Here is a 23,281-nt window from a genome sequence, read left to right on the forward strand (position 1 = left end):
CCATTTAAGGTCACTTTGACGATGCGTCATCTTTTGTAGCAGGAAATAATGTTGTGAAGCAGCTAAACTAACGGACGGATCCGCTGATTCTTACTTCATGGTTAATCCACCGAGAAGTCCCATGCAATGCATGCTGGGATACGGTAGGCTGACTACCTGCTCAGAAAGTGGCCAGATGGGGGGTGATTAAAAGGATGAAGAGGGGAGGGGCTCCAGCCCGGTGACCTTTCACCTCGCATGCATGAAGAGGGAAGAAGTGAAATGCAGGTGGATCTCGACCCTTCGTCGCCTCGCAGGTGAAATGCAGGTTTCTGGCGGTTTTACCTGCGACTGGCTCCGCCTCTTCCTGCGACTCCCTCTCCGTGCGCTCGGAGATGGTGAAGTCGGACGACGTCTCATTGTCGTACGGACCGCCGCCTTCGCCCTGCCCCGAGCCGCTCTCCTCCCCCCCCCCCCCTCCAGCTGACCGGGGCGGAGCGGGCGTCGCCGCGGCGGGGGCGGGGGGCGCCGCCGCGCCTCCCGCCTCCGAGGCCGCGGCGGCGCTGCCGCTCCCGCTGTCGAAATAGAACGCCGAGGAGCGCTCGTCCGAATCGTCGGCGGACCGGCCGGACCCGGGGGGCGTGGGCGGGGGGGGGGCGGCGGCGCCTTCGCTCGGACGAGGGGAGGCGCTCGCTCCGGAGGCCGAGGTCTGAAGCCCCTCCCACTCCTGGTCCACGCCCTCCGGGGGGTCGGGGAACAGGGCCGAGCCCGAGGCGCCGCTGCTACTGTCCAACGCCGGTCCTCCCGGGGTGGGGGTGGGGGCGGGGGGGGGGGCCGTGGGTGAGGAAAGGAGGGCGGGGGTCGGCGGGGAGGAGAACAAGGGGCCGGGCGCTGCAACAGAAAGGGGGAGGTCACTGGGGGCGACCCGGAGGAGCAGCGAGTGCCAAGAGGTCGACGTGGGAGCGATGCGAGCGCCGGGGGGCCGGAGGGAGGACGGGCCGCCGGCCCCCGCCACGGAGACGGAACGAAGGAGGTCGTCTACACCAACACCAGAGGACGAAGAGAAGCCCCCGCCAGAGTAAAGCGCTAAGCTAGCAGGGTCCCAGGACGAGGAGGCCGTGGGCTCCAGGGAGCAGCCGCACAGCGGGTCGAAGGGGAGCCCCCCCCCGCTGACCTCAGGGAGGAAGGACTCCACCGGGCTGCCGGCGGCGTACCGCGCGTCCCCCCCCCCCACCGAGAGAGAACGGACGAGGCCCGGAGTGGAGCCGGAAGGGCCCAAGTCACCAGAGAGGAGAACCGAAGGCTGGAGGGAGGGGCCGAGGGAGAGGGAGTCCCGGGGGGGGGCGGACGCCGCTCCGAGAGGGGGCGTGTCACTAAACACCGAGTGGTCACCTGAGGGGGGCGACCAGGACCAAGACCCAGACAACACATCACCATCGCTATCATGGAGCCCGACACCGGGAGAACCAGCCTCCCAACCAGACAGGGGGGGCCAGGGGGGAAGGGAGTGAGGGGGGGTGGAGTCGGGGAGCGGGGGGGTTGGAGGGAAAGCCGGAGCGGTAGCGGCATGCTGGGAGTCCGGGGCGGGGGCCGACAACAAGGGCCAAGACGAGGAGGGAGGGTCATGCAGGCAGGTGGAGGGGTCCGTGGTGTCACAGGGTGGGGGGGTGGAGGAGGAGGAGGAGGAGGAGGAGGTGGGGGAGGAGGGGGGCTCACCGTTGGACATCGGTTGTGTGGTCTGCATCAGGACCCCACTCAACTGGACGGAGGTGGCGGTGGACTGAAAGGGGGGCCGGCTGGGACTCGCGGGCCCCCGTGGAGCCGCTTCACCCCAGGAGGACGTCTCCGGGGGGCCTCCGGGTCGGGGGGGCACGCCTCCGGTCTCGGCCTGAACGCGGAGCCGCGGCGTGGTCTCGGTGCTGCTGTGTGAAGACCTGCCGTCGCCCCCGGGGGGGCCGGGAGAAGAGGAGACCGCTGGGCCGGCGCCTCCCAGAACCCAGTAGAAAGGAGCGGTGGAGGTGGTGCTGCTGGGGGGGAGAGGAGCGCTGCCGCTGAGGTCAGCTTCTCCTGCTGGACGGGTGGGGAGGGGGGGCTCTGGTGGACGGGTGGGGAGGGGGGGCTCTGGTGGACGGGTGGGGAGGGGGGGCTCTGGTGGACGGGTGGAGGTACTGCGGGGAGACGTTTCTTCGGACGGGCCGCGCTGGGTCGATCTGACGGGTGGAACCGGAGCAGGTTCTGGCGTTGTGGTTGTGACGGCGGGTGGGGGTAAGAGAGGGGGCGGGGGGGCCGTGGTCCTCGGGGGGGCTGTGGGTACCCAGGCGGTCTGGACCGGGCGGTTCCAGGCCCGATCAGGCTCATAGTTTCCCTGTTGGTGGGACAGAGGTTGGTGAGCGGTTTGTAAATCGGATCAAACCAAAGAATCAGAACCTCGTTTTACCTCGTCGTCAAACCCGTTCCAATCAGGATCCAGAACTTTTCCTGCAGACAAAAAGGACGCCGCTGCTTTATTTGATCCTCAAAACCACATCAGAACAAGGAGGGAAACCACTTTGATTCATTTGTGTTGGTGAGAATTTCCTGAGTTTGAAAAAAGCACATTAAGGAGGGGGGAGGGAGGGAAGGCGGGGTATGGGGGGGGGGGGGTAAACAGGGTACATCCATCACTACAGGGACCCCCCCCCCCGGCTCAATGTGGCTCACTCCAACCAAATAAAAGACTAATGAACCCTGAGTGTGCTTTTTGGTGGATGTGAACGTGTGAAATAAAAGGGTAAGAAAAAGGAAAGGAGGGGGCCACAACATGCCAGAGACCCACAGCTTCATGCATCGCACACACACACACACAGACACACACACACACAGACACACACACACAGACACAGACACACACACAGACACAGACACACACACACACACACACAGACACACACACACAGACACACACACACAGACACACACACAGACACACACACAGACACACACACACACACACACAGACACAGACACACACACAGACACACACACACACACACACAGACACAGAAAACACACATCTTTTGTTTCAGCAGAAAAAGGACTTTCCTCTGATCCTCTAAACGCTTAAAGGTACTTAAACTCCACCCGTCTGGCACCTGAGAGGAATAAAACAAACTCACAAAAGGAGTTACTTGCAGATGGCACACACAGCGAGGGGGAGGGGGGGGGGGGCTCTTACCTGTCTGGAGACCAGATCAAACTGGTTTGGGGAGCAGGAAGTGAAGCTTTACGGCGTAAAGGAGCCAAACGTAATGCTTTGGTCACATTGTGGACTCATTCATTTATTAGTTAGTTCATCCACTACAAGTTTTAGTCAAATATAAATCTGCATGCTTTTGTTTATTTTATAAAGGAAAAGATCATTTTATATTTTATTATAATTTAAACTGTTTAAATTGTTGTAAACTGACATTTTATATTTTTTTAATCGATTTATGTCGTAATGATTTTTATTGGAATAAAAAGCTGGATTATCTGCCTCTTTTCAGAGTGAAATCAGAACCCTAAAGAAAAAGTGAATCCCAATTTTATAGACAAATGTTATTATTGAAGTTCTGTTATTACACTGATTTATATGTGGCTTTATCAAATGGTGGTATAATTAACCATTAATTAATAACTACAGCTGGAGACCGAGCTAGGATTAACGTAGCAGAGCTAGCTGTTGTAGCACTAAGCTAACTCCTCATGCTTTCTCCCATCATGCAGCATGTTTTTGAGGGCAGTTTCCACTCTGAGGATTAATAAAGGCCGTTTCTCAATACCTAAGACGGCGAGAACGGACTCGCGTTCCCGCGAGAATAGACTCGGGAGACAGACTCGGGAGATAGACTCGGGAGATAGACTCGGGAGTCCTGACTCGCAGGTTCGGGAGAACGGAGAACGGTCATTTCCGCAATTGGAACAGCAGCTGACTTGATGACGTCACCACGTCAGCTGGTCTTGCTAATATGTTTTTATTTTAGTTTTTGACTTTAACATTTTACTATTCAGTCAGAAAATTACATTACGATACTTAAATAAAGTAGTATTTATAAACTTCGACATAAAGTTGTGTTTATTTTCCTCTGTCGTTGTTGCCTGTTGCTGAAGTGAAATGCATTCTGGGATATATGTCTCTCACAAGAACAGACGAGCCTGCTCCGATGCATGCCCGGTAAAATGGGCGGGGCGAGCCACATCCGGGTATTATGACCGTTCTCGGCCAGATGCGGACTTGAGAATTGGAACAGTACTCGGGCTGCGACTGATGACGTTTCACGAGTCCACGAGAACAAAAGTCCACACAAGAACGCATATTGAGAAACGGCCAAAGTTTTTTATAATCAGATCTAATCCGGTCTTGTTGTTGGACCTCCTTGGACTCCATGGCAACAGCTGCATCACTTTTAGGTGCAGCTGAGATGGCAACGCAACGTTAGCTTAGCACGGCACGAACAGCGGTGTCACCGAGAATTCTGTCCCCGACAGAGCAGAATATCATCCACTCGTTCAGCTGACACTGAAATAGGATGCAGCGTGTTTCACTTTGTCACAAGAAAATATTAGTTTATTCAACACAAAGTTCAAATGAAATACAAAGTTAATGTTACACAAAATGCTGCGGCACACATGCACAACGTTGGTGGAGGCCGAAGGAACCGACACAACGACAACAGAAACAAGACGGCGGCTTTGGAAATCATCTCAGAATATAAAGAAATATAGAATATAGAAATAAAGAGTGTAGAATGTAGAGAGGGTGCAGAAGGTACACAGAGAAACAGATGAAACCGATAAGTACACAGATATAAATAAGAGTGTGTGTTAGTGTGTGATTAAATGCCCCAGAGGGAAGGTAAGGAGGCTGAAGAAGGACAAACCAAAGTATACTTGAGTCAGGGTGAGGAGGGAGGAGGAGAGGAAGGAAAGGCTTCTAAAAGATAACAAATGTGTCTGCAACACAAATAAAACTAAACGTTACTATAATTACCCTCAAATTGAGCCAGGGCATTTGTTTCCTCATAAATATATATTTCTCATATATATGAGAAAACAAATATATATATATATAAATATACACATAATTCTCTGTATTTGCAGATTTGCGTAAAAAAAGAAAGAAGAAGAAAAAGAGCGAGAGGCTGGAGACGGTGAGTCGCTCTACGCTCGGCCTCGGCGGCTCTTACCGGGGTCACCGGGGTCGTCGTGGTCGGGCGTGTTGACCGTCAGCTGCTCGCTCACACGCCCGTACAGACCGCTGGTGCAGACCGCCACCACCTGCACCGCGTAGCTGGTGTTGGCCAGCAGGTCGTCCAGCAGCGCCCCCTGGTGGAGGGAGCAGGGAGGCGCTTGAGCTTCTGTGCACACGTTAGCATGTTGTGACGTTAAATCTGATGCAATGAAGTGGTGAAGTTTACTCTTTAAACCAATAAATGCTCCTCTTAATGTAGTGATGAAGTGGTGAAGTTTCATGTTGACATCTACTCTTTAGTTGGATAAATGATACTCTCTCTCTCCCCCCCCCTCTCACCACGTCCTGGTCTCCGTCGGTCAGGTACGTAGCGGCGGTGGCGGCGGCGGCGGGCCGGAAGGTGACGGAGTACTTCTCGATGGCGGCGTCGTACACCGCCCGAGGCCGCTCCCACGTCACCAGCAGGCTGCTGGTGTTGAGGGGCGTGGCCTGAACGTCCTCCGGCTCTGAGCTGCACACTGACGGAAGCAGACGCCACAATTTAATGACATTTGTGAAAGAAATACAGAATAAAGCTAATTTTACGAGAATGTTTTCTGTTTTTTTCCCTCTAAATAAAATGTACAAACAGTTATTTTAGGGTAAATGCCAAAAATAAACAAATTAAATTATTGTTATATACATTATTTAGTCTTTAGTCATATTTTTCTGCTTTACACATCTGCATTTAAATCTGTAATCTGTAATAAATGATTTAAATTTATTTTCTAGAACCCACAACGCGGCTCTCGAGGTTATAAACGTATCTAGTTCCACTTCTTCACACGCTACGACATCGTATGATGACGTTTTTATTTCTACCTGTATCATTTTACTTTTCATCACCAGCAGCTACTTTACATCTACAGGCAGAATACTGGATCACTCTGAGGTCAGACCAGGCAGAGGGGGTGGGGGGGGGGGGGGGGGGTTCTGGGTCATAGTTGAGATTAGAGGAGCAGACGATGCAGATGACAGAAGTCTGGATTAACGCAGATTAAAACATGACAGCGGACAGGAGGACAAACAAAGACACACTTCCTCCTCTTTAGAGGAACCCAAATCCCTGACCTTTGACCTCCACTTTCCCAGAGGCCTCGAGGGGAGCAGAGAGAGCTCCTCACTAAACTACTTCCTGTTCCTCCACCGGTCATTTAAGAAAATTACATTAAAGTACAGTAATATATCACAAAAGTATGCCTTAACTTGGAGAATAGCATATATTAATATGCAATTTATTGATATATTTTCACGTTCAACACGTGGATTTCATTATATGCCTCAATAATATACTGCTTGACCTAAATTAATTATAACAAATACATTGAAGTACAACATTTCCTCTGAGATGTAGTACAACAGAAGAATAAAGTACAAGTACATCAAACATGTTCTTAAATCCAGCACTTGAGTAAATGTACTTAGTTTACATCCCACCACTGGTTGTAAATAAGTTAAAGTAAATGTATATAAAATCTAGTTTACAGCCGTTCATTAAAAGTAATTATGTAACATTGTGTCCTGCAAGCAGACACATAAACTCTCTAACGGAACTCAAAGCCTAAAAAACACGGATCAATAACTTGCTCGTTATTAATTATCGAATACAAAGAAATCAAAGTCGACCCTCCGCTGCCACCGAGGACTCATTTGGGTCACTAGAGTTTAGAATCGATTCTTCACACGAGGTCCAGAACCAGTCGGGTGAGAGATGTTGTTGATTAAGTTCATACAGTAAAATTATTATAACGCCACAAGACATAAATATCTGTCTCTTTTGCTTTTCCTAATAGCTAAATGTATTTAAATATAAATATAAAACCTTCTGATTCCCCACAACAACAAGAGGTTCTTCACCTTCTTTCTAACCCGACACATCAGAAATGTTTGTCAAGTTCAGACTTGAAGTCTGCAGACAGCCGGCATTCATCAGACGTCAAAGTCTGAGGACACTGAAGCTCTGGACTACTTTTCCCCATTAAAGCAACATGAAGTTACACCAGGCGGCTACTTTGGGTTCAATGAAGAGAAGCCAAAGCTTCATGTATTAATGCTGGTCTCCAGTGACCAGCAGGGGGCGACTCCTCTGCTCCCATAGACGTCTATTAGGAAATGACTCTTGATTTATTCCCTCAGTAAACATTGTAAACATGACTTTATGGTCAGTCTCTAGTTTCTCAAGTCTTCTTCAATGCAGCATGATGTTCATTTAGTAATGTATGGTCCTGCTCTCTCTCTTCTCTCATCCTTGATGGACGCACCTACCGGGTAACCTGGAGAAGATCTGTGTCAGAACCTTGTCATCTTACTACTGGAGTTCCTCAGGGCTCCGTCCTGGGTCCCCTCCTCGTCTCTCTCTACACCAACTCTCTCGGCTCTGTCATCCACTCGCATGGTTTCTCCTACCACAGCTAAGCCGATGACACCCAACTAATTCTCTCCTTCCTCGACTCAGATCTCTAACAAACTGTAGCACTTAAACTGTACTTGTAATGGCTCTTATCTATTACATGTTTTGATTCAGCTTATTTGATGAAAGATGTACTTTGTTGTTACTTGTTCTTCTGAGTTTGTATCTCTATGTTTGAAATGCACTTATTGTACGTCAGCTAAATGTGGACTTGTGGTGTAACGTAGAGTCAAACGGAGCATAAAGCAGCAGATGCTTTAGGGCGGGGCCTAACGCTGATTGACAGGTCTCTAATGACTTCTCCCTTAAGAGTGACTTCCAAAATGCCGGGATGGTGAAGGCCGAAGTGGCAAACTGAAGGCTGTCCAGCCCTCGATTGGTGCTTTGTATCAGGGGGGGTCTCGCAGGTCTTTGTGATGTCACGGTACATAAACAAGGAGCTTCCAGCTGCTCGCGGTGGATACCTGGCGTGAGCACCTCCTCGGTGCCGGTGTACGAGGAGAACACCTGACCCATGAACTGCTGCTGCTGCTCCCTGTAGTTGTTCTGCAGGTAGTCCATCAGCATCACGTACCCGGCCTGCTGCATCGTCATCACCTCGCAGAACATCTCCAGCTGCAACCACACAGAGCGAGAGAAGGACTAAAGTGTGATGAGTGTCTCCTTCAGAGCTTCACACTGTGGAATGTGGACGTTTGGAGGCCTCAGAGGGCCTGAGGGGAGCAACCGAGGTGCTGCCAACACGGGTAACTGCTTGTGAGGAGCCGCACTGAAACAGCATCTAGTGTGAGTCTGTGTGCGTGTGTGTGCGTGTGTGTCCATGTGTGTGTGTGCATGTGCTCAGCTTAAACACGTAAAGTTCTTTTGTGAGCCAATTCTTGTTTGATGTATTGAGTGCTTCTGCTTTGCAGTCAATCACTCAGTCGGCCCGGGGCAACACACACACACACACACACACACACACACACACGGGCCTCGCCCATCTCTTTGTGTGTCTTTGATAATTCCTCCTTTCAGCTCCATGAACACGTTTTCTAAAAGCTTCTTGACGAACAATATCCGGCCCAACATCACAGTAGTTCCTACTTCATGGCTCCTACCGGGTTCTACCGGGTTCTACCGGGTTGTACCGGGCGGCGCTCCCTCACCTGGTCGTCGGAGACGGCCGCCGTGCTCTTGAAGACGATCCACTCCACGGTCTCGCTGCAGGGCGGCGAGGTCAGGGAGCCATTGTAGACAAAGTACTTGTCCGTGGAGTTGGGCAGGAGGCCCAGCGGGGCGAAGGGCAGAACCCGGGCGCTCTTTCCTGCAGGGAGGAGACGGGCTCGGGTTAGCAGAGGAGGAGGCGAGGAAGAGGAGGAGGATGAAGGAGGAGTCTCACCGTATCGGCTCACGCTGTTGATCCCGTCGATGATGGCGCTGATGTTCGGGTTGTCGTCGGCGCTCGTCTGTAAAGTCGTGAATTCTTTGGTCACTTTAAACTGTTTCCACATCCTCTAAATGTCAAATACTTCCCCACAACTGTGACTCCTTTTATGTAATAATTTAGTCATCAATCAGATCTTTGACTTGAAGAGATAAAAGTACCAACACCATCAGGTAGAAAGACCCATGTTTACAATGTTTACTGAGGGAATGAATCAAGAGAGAAGTAGAGTCATTTCCTCATAGACGTCTATGGGAGCAGAGGAGTCGCCCCCTGCTGGTCACTACACAGAAGTAGAGTCATTTCCTCATAGACGTCTATGGGAGCAGAGGAGTCGCCCCCTGCTGGTCACTACACAGAACTAGAGTCATTTCCTCATAGACGTCTATGGGAGCAGAGGAGTCGCCCCCTGCTGGTCACTACACAGAAGTAGAGTCATTTCCTCATAGACGTCTATGGGAGCAGAGGAGTCGCCCCCTGCTGGTCACTACACAGAAGTAGAGTCATTTCCTCATAGACGTCTATGGGAGCAGAGGAGTCGCCCCCTGCTGGTCACTACACAGAAGTAGAGTCATTTCCTCATAGACGTCTATGGGAGCAGAGGAGTCGCCCCCTGCTGGTCACTACACAGAAGTAGAGTCATTTCCTCATAGACGTCTATGGGAGCAGAGGAGTCGCCCCCTGCTGGTCACTACACAGAAGTAGAGTCATTTCCTCATAGACGTCTATGGGAGCAGAGGAGTCGCCCCCTGCTGGTCACTACACAGAAGTAGAGTCATTTCCTCATAGACGTCTATGGGAGCAGAGGAGTCGCCCCCTGCTGGTCACTACACAGAAGTAGAGTCATTTCCTCATAGACGTCCATGGGAGCAGAGGAGTCGCCCCCTGCTGGTCACTACACAGAACTAGAGTCATTTCCTCATAGACGTCTATGGGAGCAGAGGAGTCGCCCCCTGCTGGTCACTACACAGAAGTAGAGTCATTTCCTCATAGACGTCTATGGGAGCAGAGGAGTCGCCCCCTGCTGGTCACTACACAGAAGTAGAGTCATTTCCTCATAGACGTCCATGGGAGCAGAGGAGTCGCCCCCTGCTGGTCACTACACAGAAGTAGAGTCATTTCCTCATAGACGTCTATGGGAGCAGAGGAGTCGCCCCCTGCTGGTCACTACACAGAAGTAGAGTCATTTCCTCATAGACGTCTATGGGAGCAGAGGAGTCGCCCCCTGCTGGTCACTACACAGAAGTAGAGTCATTTCCTCATAGACGTCCATGGGAGCAGAGGAGTCGCCCCCTGCTGGTCACTACACAGAACTAGAGTCATTTCCTCATAGACGTCTATGGGAGCAGAGGAGTCGCCCCCTGCTGGTCACTACACAGAAGTAGAGTCATTTCCTCATAGACGTCTATGGAAGCAGAGGAGTCGCCCCCTGCTGGTCACTACACAGAAGTAGAGTCATTTCCTCATAGACGTCCATGGGAGCAGAGGAGTCGCCCCCTGCTGGTCACTACACAGAAGTAGAGTCATTTCCTCATAGACGTCTATGGGAGCAGAGGAGTCGCCCCCTGCTGGTCACTACACAGAAGTAGAGTCATTTCCTCATAGACGTCTATGGGAGCAGAGGAGTCGCCCCCTGCTGGTCACTACACAGAAGTAGAGTCATTTCCTCATAGACGTCTATGGGAGCAGAGGAGTCGCCCCCTGCTGGTCACTACACAGAAGTAGAGTCATTTCCTCATAGACGTCTATGGGAGCAGAGGAGTCAAATAAAGACGACTGCTCATCAAGTGGTTCTTTTCTTAATCTATGTCTAATGTGAGATGAAGTAGAAACAACAATTTAACCTTCTCCAATAAAGCAAAGCTCCAAAAACTGAACCTGCTTTTCTAGTTCCTTTGTTTGGTATTTTCCCATCTGCTCTCCACCCAGAACACACGCTAACATCACTTTGAGCTCTGTTCAAACACGACCTCCGTCGGCTCCAACACGCCAACCTGGAGGCAACGCTCCCTCTGAACCTCGCCATCCTGGTCTTCTTCAATGCAGGAGGGCGTTTATTTAGTCACTTCTAGGTTTGAATGTGGGACTTTCATTGAATGAGAGAGTATTTCTACATTTTTACACTGCAGTATTGATACTTTTAATTCAGTCAAAGATCTGAGAACCCATGAAGAGGCTCCAAATGAGTCTTCAGAGTCACGTGACCATCCGCCCTGTGGAGAGGAGGCGCACCTCGAAGAGCACGGCGAGCGCCGTGATCCTCCCTCCGGCCTTGATGGCGTCGTCCAGCGAGGCGAAGCGATGCGCCTCGTAGCAGTAGATCTGCATCTGTGGGAGAAGAAGAGGAAGATGAGAAACTCCTTCTGCAGCACTTCTGAGTGAAAGTCATGGCGTGAATGTGCTGTTTCTGCTTCACGTAGCGTGAAGGAATACGCACACGACACTGGAATGTCGTACGAGAAGGCGTCTCACCTCCAGAGGGTACTTGACTCCATCCAGGCTGTGTTCGGAGCCCTCTGAGGAGGCGTTGCAGCGCCCCCAGTGGAAGGTGACGCGTCCCACCTTGAACTTTGACCTCAGGCCGCCTCCGCTGACGTAGAACTCTCCGTCCAAATCGACCGCCACTGAAGACAGGCGTGAAGAGATAAACGGGCTGCACATCCTTTAATGAAATCATGTGCGGGTCAGAAGACCTCTAATTGAATCAATGGATTCCAAATGTTCAGAAGATCAAAAGCGCTCGTGGGCCACACGGTACTCCACCAACGCCGCCCGCCATTACAGCGCCCCACAATGAGCCCGCCTCCTTTGGGTCGCCCTTTGTTCGCCCGACAAAGGCTGCCTGCAGGGCCCGAAGGAGCTTTGATGGCGTAACCACGGCGAAGCGTCGGCCCTTTCATCTTTCATCTCAGTTAAGAGGTCGGGGTCCCAAAGGTGTCTGATAGCTGCTGCATGAAGACACCTGGTGTGTAGGAACTTTATTACTTTCATGAACATCCGACGGCTCTTCAGTTGCTGCAAAGCCTCCGTGTGTCCTCATGCTCATCTCCACTTGTTCTATTGGGTCTTCTTTTCACCTTCTGTCGCCGCGGAGCAAACATTGACTCAACTTGTTGCTGATTGTCTCCTGTTGAAAGGTGTGTTTGTGTATCAAAAGGCACGGAAGCATGCGCTCCATCACTCAGCGGTTTTAATACTGAAATCCTTATTTTGTGGCTGCGTCCAGCCGATAAAAAGGTTTAAGTGAACTGAACGGCTGCTGGATCGTCCACTGAGAGCATCTCCACTGATAAAAGGCTTCTTTACAGCTGGAGAGTGAACAACAACCACAACAGAGTGCTTCTTTTTCCCCTCAGGGTCGCGTTGCTAAGAAGCACCAGGCTCCTCTTTTGGGAGCTTTTTTTTGTTCTTAAATAAGGTGGGTTCCCTCCTCGTCTACATTTCCCTCACAAAGACCTCGAGGGCTCACTGTAGGCTTTGTGCGTCCCACCATTAGAGCGAGGAGACGGATAAAGGGTCTCCATCCACTGGAAACTGTAGCCTTTAAACGGGGCTGTCAGCTTCGACAGAGGAAGGTTCCTGCCAACGTGCTACACTTTAAACCAAGTTTACCTTCACTTCTTTTACCAACCAGATTACTTCTGTGACTAAAGGCCGGGGACCATCAACCACGATCCTCCTGACAGATGTCACAGATCCTGATGAGCCTGATCACAGGAGACAAGCTGCTATAATCATCCCCAAACATCTGCTCCTCTGTGATTGGCTCCCTCTTTCCTTAGCAACAGTAACTCTGATCGGATCCCATCTCCTTCGCATATAAAAGTGTCGATGGCGGCCTCCGCGTTGTGTGGGAAGCTCTCGCCGCTCCGGACCGCTTACCGGTCTTGCCGTCGTTCTTGATGGTCGTGGCGCCGGTCGTCGGACGCTCCCAGCCCTCCAACGTCAGCTTCTGGTACTGCAGCTTCACCTGGGCCAGGCTCTCCTCGATGTCGATGGGGGACTGCTTGGCGTTGCTGCAGGACGGGAACTTCTTGGCCCAGTTGTTCTGATTCAAGGTTCCTGGAGGAAAAAAAGTGTTCAGAAAAAGCTGCATAACATATTCATGAGTTTCTTAACCTTTATTTCAACCTTTAACCTTGTTTTCTGGGTCCAAAATTGTCACCATCCCCAACAGTCCAGCACTCCTTTGTCAGGTTGAGTGTATTTATTCTATTTCTAAGAGCAAGAAGGAAACCTGGAGAGAATAAAATATGTTTTCTTGTGTCTTAAGAAAGCTAACAAACTCGCCTTAATAACAACAAGATGGCCGACTAACAGACTGTTTAATTAGCACAGCGCAGGCTAATGGCCACTTTTCAACTTAACCTAACTTTGCTCCACCACAGAGAGACGTCTCATGAGCCCAATGGTTTTTGGTCCACATCAGCTTCTACTTTGCTATTTTCTTATAGTCGTAGGTTAACTGACGTCGCTTTAATCGCCACCAACTGGTCAGGGATCGCTCGAAGCGTTGTAGTCCGGACGGAGATATTCTGTAAAATGAAGGCTGTATGCACACAATTCTGTTAAAACATCTGTTTGAAAAAGTTCATCCAGGGGGCAGAGGTCACAGCACGAGGGGCCGGTCACAGGTGTGCAGCTCTGGGAGAACTAGCACTGAGCTAACGAGCTAACGAGCTAATAACCTCCAGCTGCGCTGCCAAACTCCGGCTTCCAACATCGGCTCTCACGGTTTTTCTCTCTAATTGGGGTCAAGGTCCACGTTTTTCAACGTTCGAGCGGACGTTTCCTAAATCCAACGTCGTTGTGCTCGAAAGGAGAAGAGCTCAGCTTCAGGTTTCCTCTTGGCTTCCAATACACAAAGTACACACAAAGTACACAAAGTACACACAACGTGACGGATGCCATGAATACAGTTGTGAAAGTGCTGCAGCCAGGAAGACAAATGATCATTCATCCACTCATTGTGTGTGTGTGTGTGTGCGCACCTCGTATTGTTGTCCAACTGATCTACAGCCTCAAACCTTTAGTTTCCCTTTTATTGCAGGATTAATCCGAGCAGCATGTGGCGCTCTGCTCATGAGTCTTGATGGAGGCGACTGACGGGGATTCATTCACATCTGCTCATATTTAAGAGGAGTCTCTGTGTGAATGTTCCGTGTGACACATCCTCACATGCCGCAAGAAAGCTTAGAAATCTAAAGTCTGTTTAGTTATGATATCCGACAACCATGTAGGCAGCTTCTCCCACACCGGGTTCTCAAACAAATATTCCTGGATTAAATTATTCTAAAATTACGTAATAAAAGGCAGGAAAAAAAAGATAAAAGTGATTTTAATTTAAGACAAAAAGCTCCAAACATTCAACTGGATGAATGTGATGGTTTGTGCCTGTCACTCTTCAGCAGGAGGTGTTAGCGAGCGGCTAACCGCTCCACATTCCGTACATACCAAAGAGCTTCTGCCTCGTTCCTCTCATCCAGAACACGGCGAGTTTCAACACAAACATCCACTGAATCCAACTCACCTGCGTACGACCAGTCGATGTCTTCTGAGAACTTGCGCTGGTTCCTGTAGGCGTATCCTCGGGCTGTGAGAGAGGAGCAGAGGTCCATGAGGAGCATTAGTGACACGCGTTGAAGGATGAAAGCAGGAAAACATCTCTTTGAAAAGGTCACGCGTCAACATGCCTTTTTACATCTCTTCTTATCTCTTTATCTGATCAATTATGGTGTCAATCAAACCACCTGAGAGACGATAAACTGGAATTTAGACCAAACTGCTCCGGGTTTGGCTGCAAAGAGGAACCCATCAGGCGCCTTTCTCTGTAGTGACGGACATTTAAAGTCTGCGTGAAGCCGCCATGATTCCAACACGTGTTTGAGTCCTCACGCCCCCTTCGGCCCGGCAGCTCTCCAGCCCACAACCTCCCCCTTGACCTCGTGTCTGTCACATTAATGAAGTGAGGCCGTTGGAGGACGACACCTCATTAAAAAGGTCAGAGGTCACATCTCAAATCTGACAGTCAGTGACGCGATGAGGTGTGCGTTCACCAGCCCTCGCTGTGCGGAGAAGAAATCCATCATTTACTACTTTCAGGTGCTTTCCTGCCCAGTAATGGACTTCTTCTCAAACCACACTCACGTTCTCTTCAGGCAGGACGTCAATCACCCAGAAGCACTTGGTGTGTGGAACGAGGTTCTGAGGAGGGTTCCATTCCACCGTGTAATAGTGAGTCCAGTTGGCCCCGGGTTCATGTTTCACACAAAGCAGCCATTGTGTGGGACTTTGGGGAAAGAACAGTCATCACTCTTCTGCTTCACCGCGGGTTCACGCCTCCGTAAAAGCTTCATCTGAAATCCTGAAACTATCCGGTATCACTCAAACGTGAACCCGAACCGAGAGGTTATGGAGGAACCTCTTTAACCTCTTTTCATGATTGAATGTCACGACCCAACCACTTTGTGGGTTCAGATTAGTCTGCGATAAATTAGGAGATGGGGTCCCCTGCTGCGTGGCGTTTATTCCCTCTGAGCTCTGGATGATAGCGGTCTAATCCCAGATTACGCGTTGGACAGTCTGCAGAGACATGGCCTGCAGGGCGACCTCTTGGGCATGAAGACCCTCGTACGGGAAGCCGAGCCCTCATGTAATCTGACTGCTTTAAAAGCAGTAGCAGCATTAGATTAAGTCCTTATGAGCAAAGAGGAGATCACTTTGAAAGTTTGGATCCGTTTGGGTTTTAAAAACATCCTGCAGGGGGGATTTTACAGAACAGAGGAACAGAGGCGGCAGCAGATGGAGGGACTTTCTACCTGCTTCAAATCAATCACAGGATATATGTATTTTAACAAATATAAAATTATTAGATTGAAGATATAAATGTATTATGATCCAGAACGGCTATTAGGCGTAGCAACGTTATAAAGTGCAGAGCCACAATAAATGAGTTAAAGCTGCATTCTGTGTAGTGACCAGCAGGGGGCGACTCCTCTGCTCCCATAGACGTCTATGAGGAAATGACTCTACTTCTGTGTAGTGACCAGCAGGGGGCGACTCCTCTGCTCCCATAGACGTCTATGAGGAAATGACTCTACTTCTGTGTAGTGACCAGCAGGGGGCGACTCCTCTGCTCCCATAGACGTCTATGAGGAAATGACTCTACTTCTGTGTAGTGACCAGCAGGGGGCGACTCCTCTGCTCCCATAGACGTCTATGAGGAAATGACTCTACTTCTGTGTAGTGACCAGCAGGGGGCGACTCCTCTGCTCCCATAGACGTCTATGAGGAAATGACTCTACTTCTGTGTAGTGACCAGCAGGGGGCGACTCCTCTGCTCCCATAGACGTCTATGAGGAAATGACTCTACTTCTGTGTAGTGACCAGCAGGGGGCGACTCCTCTGCTCCCATAGACGTCTATGAGGAAATGGCTCTACTTCTGTGTAGTGACCAGCAGGGGGCGACTCCTCTGCTCCCATAGACGTCTATGAGGAAATGGCTCTACTTCTGTGTAGTGACCAGCAGGGGGCGACTCCTCTGCTCCCATAGACGTCTATGAGGAAATGACTCTACTTCTCTCTTGATTTATTCCCTCAGTAAACATTGTAAACATGAGTTTATGGTCTCAGTCTTTAGTTTCAAGTCTTCTTTAATGCAGCATGATGTTCATCAGTTTGGATGCTTGTAGCAACACCAGCGCAGTTCTTTGGACCTTGGAGTTCATCTCGCACTCGTATTCCACGTTATTCAGAATTTGATGCGTTTCTTGTTAACACATTAACAAGAAATGATGAGTTCTTACTTCCTTCTTCTAAGACTTTGGTCCTGATCAGAACTCCATTAGAGCGGTTCTCCTCCCTGTTTACAACCAGCGGCACTAAAGGAACGGAACATGGCTCTAAATGCTCCTGTGATTGTTTGTAATTCTGTAACTTTCTTCTCAGGGATTAGTTCTATGCAGCAGACTCGGTTTATCATCAAATCAAAGGGGTACCGACAGGAAGCTGAGAGGTGGAAACGGAAAGCAGAGTGTAAACAGAAGCTCTGACACGAAACACCTGTCTGCTCCCCGAGCGGCACGTCAGCACCAGCCCATTACAGCCTGTGTGTGTGTGTGTGTGTGTGTGTGTGTCGGTGTGTGTGTGTGAGTGTGTGCGTCTGCACTGCCTCGGTACTGTGACCAAACCGGAGAACCCAAAAGAATCGTGACGACATATTTCTTCTGGAGGAGCCCCTCTCTGTGAATGAGCTTCATTTAGCGACTCAAAGAAAACATTGTTGTTCAAACCTTTAACATCTTTCAGTAAACATGTAATTGTTGAGTTATTTTACGTCCATTAACAGAACCGCGGGTGTCGTACTCCTTACAGGCCGCCTTTTGTGTCAAGAACTGCAAAGAAAACACCTGCAGAGTTTGTCTCAGAGTCAGTGTGATTCAGACATTCATGACCCCCAGAGGATGAACCCTGCTGACTCCCCCTGTAGCACCAACTTCCTGCTTATGAAGGAAATATCTCAACATCTAGTGAATGAACTGTAATGTAGGTACGTTCATGTTCCTCTTAGAACAAAATGCAATAACTTTCATATCTATCAAATATTTTGGTTTTCATTTAGCGCTTTTTAACAAAAAGGTTGATCTATTGAATTATTGGAGAAATAACAGAAGCCCTTCGAGAGAGAAAAGGGATCTTAAAGAAGTCAAAACAGGAGTAAGAGAGAAAAGTAGACTGAAGACGAATGGAGAGAAAGGGGGGGGGGTCTGGAGGGGATAACATGCTTACGTTCCACTGCAAAAGCTTGAATGAGTAGAATAGATTGTATGGAGAAGCATTGCTCAGCGTCTGTACGGGAGAAAAAGGACACAACTGTGTCAGTGTGTTTGTTCAGAGCAGAGCGGCCGGCCCGTCGGAGGGGGGTACGGGGGGCGGGGGGGGGCGCCGGCCTCCAGCCGGACTCTGAATAAGAGGATTAGCCGAAGCCCTGGGAGAGCCGGGACGTCCACAGGCTGCGGGGGTGAGAACCGGTGCCCACGCCAGAATGTGTGACAACACCCCACCACACACACAGCCAACCCAGCCCCTCCCCTGGGGGGGCGGGGCAAGGGTCCGTGGGGGGGGGGGTTGAGTATTACCGCTCAGACTGGCAGGTTAATCTGGGGACAGTCTGCACCAGCTTCGTTTGGCTCCTTAAGTAACGGAGACATTTTTATAGTATTACCACCACAGGTTTACACTGTAGATGGTTCAGATCGTAGTCCCCACCCAGAGGAAGTGGACGGGGGCATGAGGAGCATAAATGACCCCTGGAGCCAGTGTCCCATGATCTCCATCATTTCTTAATACGTGCTTTCACTGCAGTGACCAGCAGGGGGCGACTCCTCTGCTCCCATAGATGTCTATGAGGAAATGACTCTACTTCTGTGTAGTGACCAGCAGGGGGCGACTCCTCTGCTCCCATAGATGTCTATGAGGAAATGACTCTACTTCTGTGTAGTGACCAGCAGGGGGCGACTCCTCTGCTCCCATAGACGTCTATGATGAAATGACTCTACTTCTGTGTAGTGACCAGCAGGGGGCGACTCCTCTGCTCCCATAGATGTCTATGATGAAATGACTCTACTTCTGTGTAGTGACCAGCAGGGGGTGACTCCTCTGCTCCCATAGACGTCTATGAGGAAATGACTCTACTTCTGTGTAGTGACCAGCAGGGGGCGACTCCTCTGCTCCCATAGACGTCTATGAGGAAATGACTCTACTTCTGTGTAGTGACCAGCAGGGGGCGACTCCTCTGCTCCCATAGACGTCTATGAGGAAATGACTCTACTTCTGTGTAGTGACCAGCAGGGGGCGACTCCTCTGCTCCCATAGATGTCTATGAGGAAATGACTCTACTTCTGTGTAGTGACCAGCAGGGGGCGACTCCTCTGCTCCCATAGACGTCTATGAGGAAATGACTCTACTTCTCTCTTGATTTATTCCCTCCGTGAACATTCCATGAATTTTGTGGAAGTTGGTTGGAAATAAAAACATGGCGATGGGGAGAGAGGAAGTTGACCATGAAGTTTGTGAAGTTAAACGAAAACATTTTTTTAAATGTAGATCACTTGGACAGAGGAAACAAGAACATATTTACTGAGTAGTATCTCCATCTCATGATAGATTAGTGACAGTAGGGAGTAATTAGCCTTGAAAAGCTATAGAATTTAGGTTTAAAAAAATAGTCTCTGATTCTCGGACCGTGAAACCTTTTTGCTGAACTTCACTGTTTGTGCAGCTCCTGTTCTCGGTTTTCTTTGTTCATATTTCTCTGTGGGTGAAAAAAAAGTTTTTCAAAAGAATGCATAAAAAAACACCTCCAAAAAAACTGCCTTCAAATCTGAATCAGAGGAGAAATAAGAGTTCAACCTGTGAGGCTGAGACGGCTCGGTGATTCATGAAAGTTTTTCCTTTCACACACAACAGAAGCTCCATAAAACTCAGAAATCCCCCAGGAGACACCAACAGGGTATCAGAGCACCTCGTCACTGCCCTGCAGGCCTTACACAAATGAAAAGTCAGTTCTACCTAAAAACTAAAATCTCTCCAAACCAAAAGGTATAAAATCCAAACCGTCAGCGGAGCGGAGGCCTCGGGCTCATCGATCGATTTCCCTTTTTACTAAAAATGGCAAAGAACCAAAGCTGCGGATTATCTACAGGCCGAGTCCATCAGCCCTAAAAAGGAGGACAAGGCATGAAAGAAGCAGAGAGGAGGGTTTGATATCTGCACTCGGATGGAAGAATCCTGTTCTGTGTGTGTCTCAGTAGGAGAACTTGCCTGTAGGTGAGATGCTTTCAGATCATTCATTCCCCTGAATGTCAAATAGGAGAGAACTTTCATGGTTAGACTCTGTTAGAAAGCACAATAAATAAAAGTCTGGAAGTTACGACGCCTGTAAAGCAATATTAAAAATGTAGTATTTGTGAGGACAGAAGCCTTCGATGCCAACAACTACCAGAGTGTGTGATGAATGAAGAGCAGGAGGACAGATCTGACGACAGCAAAGACCTTAAAGGCTGGAAACACAGTGAGGATCGTTGCTACGGCCGACAGGCCAAGACCCGGAAATAATACACCCAAAGGACGTCCTCAGGACGCTCTCCTGTCGGTGGAGCCGGTCTCTCGAGTCAAAAGGAAGTGATGCAGAGGCAGAACAGTGGTTTAATATGTGAAGACGTTTAAAAGTTGTTATTTTCTCTTGAACGTAGGCTCATGGTTGGGTGTGCATGTGAGACGTTCAGTGCACGTGACGAGACCAAAGAGCTGGTTCCTGCTCTCGTGTTTGACCTCTATCTGTGATCAGAAACGATCTGACCCGGGGGGCGGGGGGGGTTAATAATGGATCTGACTGTTGCTGTTTCCATCGACAGCCTCATGCTGGTTTGTTCCATTCTGGAAGCTTCTGCCATCTGGACAACAAGCGTCTTTGTCCTCCATTACAAGTCCGTCTCAGGGGTCAAATCTGTGCCGACATTCAGTGGGTTTCTCTAAACGGGAAGTTTAGTTTAAAGCCTCATCAAATCCTGCATTTTACACCTTTGAGCCCGTTGAGTCTCAGGTTGTGTTAAAAATACATGATTATAAACCCTACATTCATTGACACCATAGACTGTGTGTCTATGGTGTCAATGAATGTTTAGTTTAGTTTGTTTTGTTGAAGATTAAGAAACTCAGTTTTGGAAAGTCACTCGAATGGGGATGTGCAGATGTGGACGTACACAGGTTGTCCCGTCGACACCTGTCCATCTTTAAATGGCCTCTCTGCTGCAGCATCAACCACAAGCCAACAGAGACCATCGAACCCACTCAGACAGACGAAGAGCGACTTGTTTACAGGAAGAGGAGGATTTAAAAAAGGGAAAGTGAGAAAGGTGTTTAGTTTAAACTCGGCTTTGTGTTGAAGTTGCTGCTGAGCGCAGCAGCAGATTGAAGAGGAAGCACTAAATGTGTGCAGCTCCATCAGAGAACAAAGCAGCTGTGTAATGTCCTGGGGGACGGAGGTCTGAAGTTCACATCCACTACACCCCTGTGGCATGCTCAGCGTTCCCTTTGGAGTGTAATGAACAAACCAAAGGGCGTCCAGGCGTCCTCGTGTTTACAGACACCGCCGATCAAACTGACAGGAGTTTGATCCCTGCTGCAGCTTCCTGTGACCCAGAACTACCCAGCTGACAAGACTCCAGTTTCACAAGATACGAAACAGGATTAAAAACGACTGTTTATTAGTGTTTGTAGTAATTGTGACCTTGTGGCCTTGCTTCATGGTCTGTTAGAGACCTGTCAATCAGCGTGTAGCCCCGCCCTAAAGCATCCCTGCCTCATGGTCTGTTTGACTCTAAATGGATTGCATTTCGAGTAAGACCCTTTTCTTGCTCTTGTCTAAACGGCCCTTAAGTCTCTACAGGTTTCTCTTCTGAATACTTAGTCGCCGGCGAAAGGAGCAGCGGGTGTCCTTCTTTGCCGAGATACCCCCCCCACCGCCCCCATTTAATGTATGAGAGGTCTGTTCCACACGGAGACGGTTTCCGACCTAATCGTACACACGGTGACGAAACAGTTTGTCAGCGGCCCAAAGAAAAGCTTCTCGAACAGAAAAACAACTTAATTAAACAGCGGCTGAAAGGACGAAGGAGAGCGCCAACGCCGTGTCCCACAGCAGAGACAACGAGGGAGGAAGTGTGTGTGTGTGTGTGTGTGTGTGAAGGCCTCTCATCTATTTTACAAACCTGTTGTTGATTCATTTACTCTTGAGCTCAGGCTCAACATGAGCCAGATGTCGCGTTTCAAAGATTATTTATCGAGGTAATTTTAGCTAACGATGCATTCAAGTCGCGTAGGATTTCTAAACTGACCACTGGGGGAGACACTAAACTCCACGAATGGTGCTTTCCAACCATTTTAACAGCTATACCTGTGCATACAGTTAAACAAAATCTGTATAAAACTGCAAAGAAAAACAATAAAAGGGAAGATACCAACACAATTCAATCAAACACTAAACCTATCGCAAGGGTTCCTTCTGAATGTAGTAATATCACGGCGGCGAGGGGCGGGGCTTCGTGTTTGTGTGACAGATTAACGACTGTTGATCCAAAACAACGTAGATGCTTCTTCTTCACTTGAAAGTGGAAGCAAATAAGAATGACTTTTTACACTTTTCACCCAACTGGCTTCAACTGAGGGCTTGATTGACAGATGTTCCATCCAATAACTTGCCATGTATCCCTATCGAACCATTGGGTTATAAAGCATGAGCCTCTCTCTGTCACTCAGCAGCATCATCATCATCATCATCATCATCAGCAGCAGCAGGGGGCCGACCTGCAGGAGGCCGCTAATTGCTTCTTTTTTTTTTACACCTGCATCAAACCGCCGTGGCGCTTTTAAGTGAAACCCGGCGAACAATCAGCAGCTCATTAACAGGCGCTCACTTTGTGACGGTGCCTTGGGGACGAGGGACTATTTGAGGAACGACCTTATTGAAATTAGCAGCAGGGAGCACAGAGGAAATTATGGATTTCATGATCTGTGTCCCTCTTTAACCTTGACACACATCTGCTGGATTCACTAATGTAAAAAAAATGATGTTTCCTCTTCATTTGATTCACATTCTCTTATTGAGAAAACCTGTTTCATTAACTTACTGATTATTAAGTTCAAACGTTTGTTGATTTACGCATTGAACAAATCAGAAATGTCTTATTGATATTTTTTAATCTCTATTTAATTTTTGTGCATATCTCTCATTAATTATTATTTTTTTATTTTTATTTTTCACTGGTGTCTGTTATTTCTTTTTTATAATAAATAAATATTGGAGTCAGCCGTGGCGCTGCTAGTGACACAAATACCTTGATGATGTTTTTCACAAAAAAAGGAAAAAAACAGTTCCCTAGGTTTGCATGTGTAAAGTTTCTCCTAAACTCACAAAAAGTCACGTTAGATAGTCCCTCATTTCATCACTACAATTTGTGAAATACTCCGATATATGGATTTTGTGAACCACAACACGTTTTTAAAATTCATAAAAGTGAAGGTTTGGCCTGAAGCGTTGACCATTGTTGTCACTGTACGTCAGAGCTTGACCCCCCCCTCCTCCCCTGTTAGCTTATAACGCCACCGTTAGCTTGTTACGCCACCGTTAGCTTGTTACGCCACCATTAGCTTGTAATGT

At 49.1% G+C, this 23,281-nt stretch overlaps 1 protein-coding gene across 3 annotated transcripts in view; it reads right to left on the reverse strand.

The window, feature by feature from the left end:
* The window catches only part of ptprz1a (protein tyrosine phosphatase receptor type Z1a), a 39,052-nt gene that overhangs the window by 10,208 nt on the left and 5,563 nt on the right, over positions 1 to 23,281 (reverse strand). For 2 of the 3 annotated variants that reach the window (XM_062562788.1, XM_062562787.1), the window contains exons 2-13: positions 14,594 to 14,656; positions 12,946 to 13,125; positions 11,536 to 11,687; positions 11,296 to 11,391; positions 9,019 to 9,085; positions 8,786 to 8,943; positions 8,102 to 8,252; positions 5,528 to 5,706; positions 5,184 to 5,322; positions 2,417 to 2,457; positions 1,696 to 2,344; positions 325 to 870 (exon numbers count right to left, since the gene is read on the reverse strand). In XM_062562788.1, the coding sequence (XP_062418772.1) occupies positions 325 to 870; positions 1,696 to 2,344; positions 2,417 to 2,457; positions 5,184 to 5,322; positions 5,528 to 5,706; positions 8,102 to 8,252; positions 8,786 to 8,943; positions 9,019 to 9,085; positions 11,296 to 11,391; positions 11,536 to 11,687; positions 12,946 to 13,125; positions 14,594 to 14,656 (2,421 nt within the window). The remainder of the gene's footprint in view (positions 1 to 324; positions 871 to 1,695; positions 2,345 to 2,416; positions 2,458 to 5,183; positions 5,323 to 5,527; positions 5,707 to 8,101; positions 8,253 to 8,785; positions 8,944 to 9,018; positions 9,086 to 11,295; positions 11,392 to 11,535; positions 11,688 to 12,945; positions 13,126 to 14,593; positions 14,657 to 23,281) is intronic. The other variant, XM_037450384.2, reaches the window with a different exon arrangement.

This window comes from Pungitius pungitius, chromosome 6 (assembly GCF_949316345.1).
Source record: "Pungitius pungitius chromosome 6, fPunPun2.1, whole genome shotgun sequence".
NCBI classification, from domain to species: domain Eukaryota; kingdom Metazoa; phylum Chordata; class Actinopteri; order Perciformes; family Gasterosteidae; genus Pungitius; species Pungitius pungitius.